The 7,676-nt window shown below is 38.2% G+C and overlaps 1 protein-coding gene across 1 annotated transcript; it reads right to left on the bottom strand.

Annotated features, from left to right (window-relative positions):
• Positions 1-363: 363 nt before the first annotated feature.
• On the bottom strand, positions 364-2,437 carry LOC143550079 (uncharacterized). The gene is made up of 3 exons (XM_077040812.1): positions 1,693-2,437; positions 663-1,597; positions 364-579 (listed from the first exon to the last, which is right to left on the bottom strand). Exons 1-3 carry the CDS (start codon positions 2,435-2,437, stop codon positions 364-366), a joined length of 1,896 nt encoding a protein of 631 aa, XP_076896927.1.
• Positions 2,438-7,676: the final 5,239 nt, after the last annotated feature.

Here is a 7,676-nt window from a genome sequence, read left to right on the forward strand (position 1 = left end):
ACCACTTGACGGCACGTGCAATATCCGAAGATCGTTCACACACCGTCAAGCAATCATCATACATAAATCATACAAGGCATGCACTTATCACGTAAGGTAAGTGTATTGACTATCACATCGAGTATGAACACAGCCCCGAAAACATAACAAGGAAGTGGGGCTAGAAACTCACCTCAACGCGGTTGCGTTCACCGATTACGGTTATTCCCTTCTTGAGCTGTGCACGACTAACTGTATAATAATTATACGTATCAATAAACTATGTTTTGAAGGCGTTGTAACATGTTAGCATTTGGCATTGGTAGAGCGTAGTCTTTTAAAGATTTGTTACTGGAGTAAAAACTCGACCTCATATAGGACATACTACTTTAAGTCATCATCGTTTGCAATACCATACGCTCGTTGACCATCATCTCCCATCTTTTGCCAGTGCTTGTTAAATAGTTCGAGCGGGTTTGAAATATCACAATACAAAAGCATTTGGACGAAAAGGGCTCGTAATTCTGATGCGGAGGCCCAACGCGATGCTTCATCAATTGCGGATGACCATTCTCTATCATCTCCTAGTAGCCCTAATGCCTCACATGCAGCATGAAATATCAGATAGATTTCGCCATTCACGGTACGTATGCATGTGTAAGAATGACAACCCTTTTGGTAACCAATAAGTAAAAGGCTTCACCACAGCTTGGATGTATGTATATGAGTCTTCCTATTGTCGCTTGTGTGTTTAATGATCTCCTAACCCATGATCTTGATTGTGATCTCCATGAATACTCCGTGAGGTAGTCTACGTATCGTAGGTGACGTCCAGAGTTGTCATTTCTGTTGTTATGTAGCCATTCAGTTAACGTGGTTCGTCTGTTGAACATGTTGGTGGCAAGATTATCAAGATGATCATTGTCTCTAAAAGTTATGTTCTGCATATTTTCTAAATGAACAGCAAGGGTTTGAACAGCTGGAATTCTATCGTGAATATATAAATTGAAGATCCTCCACGACGCCTCATGTGGGCATATGAAACGACCGTCAAGGAAATTTTGGATCTCGTTAAGACGTGAAAATTCTTGTTGTGAAGGATCTGTTACGTCTTGCATTTTTGTTACGGTGTAATGGACACGATCGGCACCCTTTGATATATATTTGAAAAGATACTTGATAAGCATACTCCAGCCACAATATTCAACGTTGATGTGAGCCATGAAATGCAAAGAGAGGGTACGATTGTATGGAACAACGAAGCCGTTGTCAAGTTTGACATCACCTTTAAGGACAGTGAAACCATCTATTTGGCGTTTGTAATGTACATGACCTTTGCTGTCAAATGATGTCTCCTGTTGATACGGCTTGGGGAAGTTCTTGGAACACGTACCCGATGACATGCATGTTGATGTTGGCTTTAATAAACCACACGGGCCATGAATCATAAGATCAGTAACGATCTTATATAGATATGGATCAGTAGAAGGATCAGGAATTTGCGCAGAAATGTAACGGTCAACCTCAGACGCGTCTTTGATTTTGTACAATGGAGTAACCCACAAAAGCAGGTGGCAGTGTGGAAGACCTCTCTTTTGGAACTCAATCATGTACACATCTGTTATAATGTGAAAACAAAGTAATGTTAACATATGATGGCCTTCACATGAAATCCAATTCATTTGCAAGGATATGGTAAAAGGAGTAACTCACATGCAAAAATTTCACCAAATGGCCTCTTTATCTTTAGAAATTTGATTAGGGACTTTACCTTCATTTGGAAAACTCTAGCAATGATGTTAGGACGGTCTTGCGGTTTAAGTGATGGAAAGCCGGACATGTATCTTTCTATTTCTGGCCACTTAACATTACATGTAAAAGTGACGAAGTATTGTGGTATACCATGCACTCTACAAATTGCTAGGGCGTCTTGATAATGCTTGTACATAAAACGGGGCCCGCCAGTAAATGAAGATGGCAGGAATGTACGCTTTCCGATGTCTCGACCTTCAGTGTCACCACGCTGTACTGCATCATGTATACCTTGAAGGAATTCAGTACGAAACATCCTTCGGTTATTTCTTATGTAGTCAAGCCGGTTTTCTTCGATACACAGGTAATCATCAACAATGAACTGTTGTGACAGACGACCGCCCCTCAAAGGTAACGTGTATAAATTATGTCGATCATGAAGTAAATAGCTATAGTACATGTTGACAGTTAGTCGCTTGTCTCGTGAACCGTCAAGGACACGCAAAGAAAGGTCTGGTGACCAACCGCTATCGCCATACGGGAAAATAAATGGATACTGCAATGGCATGTACAATCTATGTAACTTGCTTATCCTTTGTGGTCTGTCATCTTTATAGCGGATGATAATGTCATATTGATGACACGTGGGGTCAATAGCGAGTCCCACCAGATGGTCGGTCATACGAACGAATCCTTTCAAACCCATAGAGACAAACACTAAAACTCGGGGTGTCAACGTAAGGAAATGAGGTCTCTAGCGGTTCGGAAAAGCTTGACCAATTCGTTACAGTGTTCAAGTATGTCTACCAATGTAGTTACAGTTTCAAGATTGAGGCGAGACTGATTTTCATTAGTAAAAGCATGAAGTCTATTTGAAATTTCATTCTCGGTGTCGTAAATATACATTTGCAAAAAACGCGGTCTTTCGTTAGATTTCGGACAAAGGGAACCTAGCCAGTGATGTATCTGGCCAGAGATCTTGAAAACATATGGACCAGAACCTCGGTTAATGGTATTATCAACCTTAGCACCAAAGGAAGTCATGGAGAAAGCAGAGTTGTAAGCCCTAATGTTCGTCATGAATTCACTATGTTGAAAAAGATGAATGATGGTGCTATAAGGTCTTCTAGGAAGTGGTAAGACAACACGACCACCTTTGCAACATTGGTTGTATATAAGATGTTGACGCGAAGACGCGGACACTATCCGTTCATCATACCAAAAAACAGCACTACAAAACTGACACACCCTGTCACAGTTGCCGTTGTCAATGTAGAACGGGGAGACAACATTAGAATGTTGGACAGTAGACAATTGACAGGCATCAACATTAGATGACACACATCCAATGTCATGGGTTGACATCAATGATCGAGTAGACGGCGTTTGAGAATTAAGACGTTGTCGTTTACGTTGTGACATGTTTAGAGGATCAGTTTGTTGTCTATGGTAAACGAAGGACGTATCATAAAGCAAGAAAACAACACTGTCTACTAAATTATGAAACAGAAAATAAAACTCACTATAAAGCAATAACGCAATCCGCAAGAAGTACAAAAGACATACCTAAGAGTAGGCTGCAAAGAAGCAAAATCACGCACACCCACATGCACCAATTAAACTGTTACAAATAAGAAAGAGAGCAGTTGTCATTCACACACATTAACTCATAACAAATCATCTGATTAGAATAGTTATAAAAAAGGAAATCAAACAACACAAAAGTAGGACATAATACAAATAATTGTTGGTGATCTATTAGGTAGCTACGAGTTGCGACAATCAAATGAACTAAGAAACATTGCACTTTTAATTAAGGTCTCAATTTAGACACATTTTCTTTAAAATAGTCTGTGCACTTTTACGACACCATTTCCCTCTAGTTCATTATTGATATCAATTTACAAAAGTATGTAGGAAAACAGTTCATGATGTTTTAAAAAAATTGAAAACAAAAAGGAAAAATCAAATACAAATTGAAATGAAATCTAGGAAAACAGTTCATGATGTTTTAAAAAAATTGAAAACAAAAAGGAAAAATCAAATACAAATTGAAATGAACAAAATACACACTGAATAGGGTCTCAACATATTAACAAAGTGAACCTTCAAGAAAGCAATTGGGCAAAACCAAGTGAACAACAATGCAATCGATAACAGAAAAATAAACCCACTTTCACTATTGGCAAAATATTAATAAACTGTACCTTTCATAAACCAATTGAAACAACTAATTGAAGGGTAAACATGATCAACGCAAAACTGTAAACTCTAATAAGCAAAATCACACATACTAACCGAATGCCGATGACAAAGAAGGCGATGCAGTGGTGGTGAGACGGCTCTCCGGTGAAGCTCCTTAAAGTGGTGGTGCGGTGGTGGTGTGGTCCGGTGAAGGTGGATGGACACGGTTCTCCGGTGAGGCTCCTTCAAGCGGTGGTGTGGTCCGGTGAAGGTGGATGGAGACGTTCTCCGGTGAAGGTCCTTCAAGCGGTGGTGTGTTCCGGTGGGTTTGCTGAGGTCAATGGTGAAGCACAGAAACCCAAAATTGAAACTGAAGTAATAAAGAATCAATAAAAAAAGACTTCTTGCAACAGGTAAAGCAACAAAGCACGTGGAAAGGCAATAACACGCGTCGCCCAATGCGCCCAATGAAACTACATAACCACGATTGAGCAGAGTACAATTCTTGATTCACAAAATACAACAGTCTATGCGAAAACTCACTTGAAATTGTATATATACTAGTTTGTTCACCCGCCGCGTTGCGGCGGGGTTGGGTGTAGGCTATGTGTTTTGCTTTGTTTATAAATAAAAGGTTGGCAACATATTATTTCTTGGTTGTATATTCGAGACATAGGGTTGTATTATTAATATTTTAACATTTGTGTAGTAGAGTTACATAGTTCTGCTTCCATATAGTTGATATGCCTACAAAAATATTAAATCTGCTTCCATAGTTGGTATGCCTATACCAAAATATGTGGAGTTTCATATGTAGGGAGTTTCTCCAAAAAAATTGTTTCTTATGTCCTAGTTGGTCCTGCCAAAAGTAGCGGTTTTTTATGTTCCCTGATTTACGTAACAAATATGTTAGTTTAGACGTGTTTAAGCTATTCTTAAGATATTAAATATAGAATGCATTCACCTGATGTATTTGATTTCTCAAATATGGTCGTGAAGCCTCATGAATTCATCAAGAGTACCTGCACAAAACTATATGACCACAGTTTGAAGAGCACCTGTACAAAAAAACTGAAAACCATATATAGCCTAACAGTCCATAGATTTAGAAAGTGATTTGTTACCTTAAATTGTGGAACCAAACAACTATCGATGACAGACGGTACCTACAGAGCCATTTGAAGTCAAATATCAAATATGAAAGAGGATGACCCCGTAAGCACGTTGACGGAAAACTAAAAAGCAAAGCCTAGTCGAAGAAACCTTGATAACCAAACGGAGATTCGCCGTAGAAAAGATACAATTAAGTCACCGAAGTTAGTCAAGCGGTCGTCAGAGACATGGAATTCAACCTGCTAGTGCTAGCTTTAGGTCTTTCAGTGTAAATGGATATAGAAAAGATGAAGAAGAGGCACGTGTAAATTGAGTTAGTACCTATGGACACGTGGAGCACACTCACCTCATAAGAAGAGGTACAACAATTACAACAAACTAACCTCCTCCTACAGGTCAGGGCACTTCCGAGGAAGCGAGGGGATGAAGCTGTTGACTCCACGTGGAAAAAGACGTCGGCTTTAAGGCAAATCGTAAACTCTAATAAGCAAAATCGAGCTAATATAAAGACACAAAATCATGTGAATCTACTTAATATAAACGTAAATACTAACCGAATACCGATGACAAAGAAGTGAGATAGGGTGGTTGTGTGCGCCGGTGAAGTCAGATGGAAAAATGTTCTCAGGTGAAGCTCCTTCAAGTGATGGTGTGCTCCTATAAGTTGAATCAGGTGGATGGTGACCCAAATAAAAACCCTAATTTGTTGCAAAGCCAGAAACACAAAATTGAGATAGGTAAAGTGACAGACTTCTTTAACCGGGAAAAGTAACATAACAGGTGGAAAGGCAATTAACACGCGTCGCCCAAGAAAAGCTACATAAGCACCATAGACTGAGTACAATTCGTTATTCACAATGTACAACAACCAATGCGACAACTCACTTGAAATTGTAAACATATAAATAAATAAATATAAGAAATATTACTAATTTGTTAAAAGGAATAGGACTGCAAACTTCAAAGTTCAACCCTAGATCTACGATTGTGTGTCGTCTTGGCTTCACCCTCGTCGATTCTTAGTCAACAGCTGCCGGTCGTTTGCTTTTATATCGTCTTCGCTTAGTATCTTTATCATTACTTCATCTTCTCGATGTATTATCGTCATCGTTTCGTCTATGTAAATCAATATCCCCAATATCATTTTGGCTCTTTTTCTTGATATGATATATATGTTGAGCAATCATGTTCTGTTGATGTCTGCATCCTCATTTGTTGGAATACCCGAAATATGAAGAGATGACGATCAATCTATGTTGTTAGATCTTATCTCAAGAAGAAAAAGAAAGCTAACTGAGTTTGGGAATCTAGGTATAATTTTAGTCAAAGTTTTTTTTTTAAACGTTCGGATATCCGATTGGATCATCCGAATCCAAATCCGAATTTTCGGATATTTCGGAATTTCAGGTATTCGAAATTTCAGATTCAGATTCGGTTATCAGAATCCACAATCCAAAACCTTTGGATATTGGAATTTCTGATATCCGAAACTCCACCGTCCGAATTTGTACATCCCTAATTCCAACCAATTAAGCCAAGCCAAGGTTCAAGCCGCACCAACCAACGACATGTTAAAGCATGTGCCCATGCTCGAGCATAGACTCGGGGTGCGTCGGTTGATGATTTATTCTCCACCAATACACTTTTTAAGTTTCACCACACAAACTTGAAGATTCGATTTCTCGTTCATGTAAACTTTATTATTAAATAACAATTATTTTAATGACAAATATAATTAATATTTCATAATTTCCAACACATACAACTATATAAAGCTTCAGAAAGTGCACACTAGATGTTGGTGTGATAGTTGTGATTTTATGAGAACTCAACTAACGGGTAAATAGGCATCCCAATTTCTTGCAAAGTTTATCTCACTTGATTGAAGCATATCTTTCAATATTTGAATTGGTCGCTCATTCTGACAGCATTGAGAGTGGATTCCAATAAAAGTAATATGCCACCCTTCTATTCTAAAGTTTGGTTTGAGAATAAAACGATGTACTCCAATCCAAATGTGTTCCAAACGTTCTATGTAAGGAGAGATATAGACACATCATGCCTCGTTACAATCTCATTCACGTACGGCATAGCTAACCTTTCCATTTTGTAATCCTCACAGATAGGTAGAAATTAAGCGAACTTTGCCGGTTGGTCTTGTAATCCTCTCGTTTCTACTATGGAATCTCCGGTTGTTGAAGTACTCATGAGGGCTTTTGATGTTCCACCTTAACTTTCGAGCACATTAGTCATTTACGACATATAAAGCAATTTCTTTATTCAAACCCGGCCACGATAGAATCCTTTTAGGTCCTTGTACATCATATCTGCTCTCGGATTTATAGAATACTTGGAATTATGACTTAGGTCGATGATTAACCTTAAATTATTAATGATTTTGAAACTTGGTGTTATTCAGATAGGTTTTTTTTTTCTTTTTACTATAACCTTCTACTACAGGTGAAATAAAATAAGTAAACTAAAAAAATAAAAAAATACGTGGATGTTCCATGATTCCATCTAATTGAGTTAAACTTTGTTAAGTAATTAGCCGCTTCATAAAAAAATCACGAGATCCGAACAGCTAATAAAATTTGAGTGATTTTGAAGTAAGAAATTAGGTTTCAGCTATTTTAATACAAGCGACA

Source organism: Bidens hawaiensis, unplaced genomic scaffold (assembly GCF_021521415.1).
Source record: "Bidens hawaiensis isolate Kalapana, Puna unplaced genomic scaffold, B.hawaiensis_p1.1 tig00015921_1, whole genome shotgun sequence".
Classification (NCBI taxonomy): domain Eukaryota; kingdom Viridiplantae; phylum Streptophyta; class Magnoliopsida; order Asterales; family Asteraceae; genus Bidens; species Bidens hawaiensis.

Bases quoted from the DNA above. Each gene is read 5' to 3' on its own strand.
- LOC143550079 (XM_077040812.1), bottom strand. From the start codon at position 2,437: ATGGGTTTGAAAGGATTCGTTCGTATGACCGACCATCTGGTGGGACTC. The intron at 1,598-1,692 runs GTGAGTTACTCC...ACATTATAACAG, and splicing joins ATTTGGTGAAATTTTTGCAT to ATGTGTACATGATTGAGTTC. The intron at 580-662 runs GTTACCAAAAGG...GCTGCATGTGAG, and splicing joins GTGAAGCCTTTTACTTATTG to GCATTAGGGCTACTAGGAGA.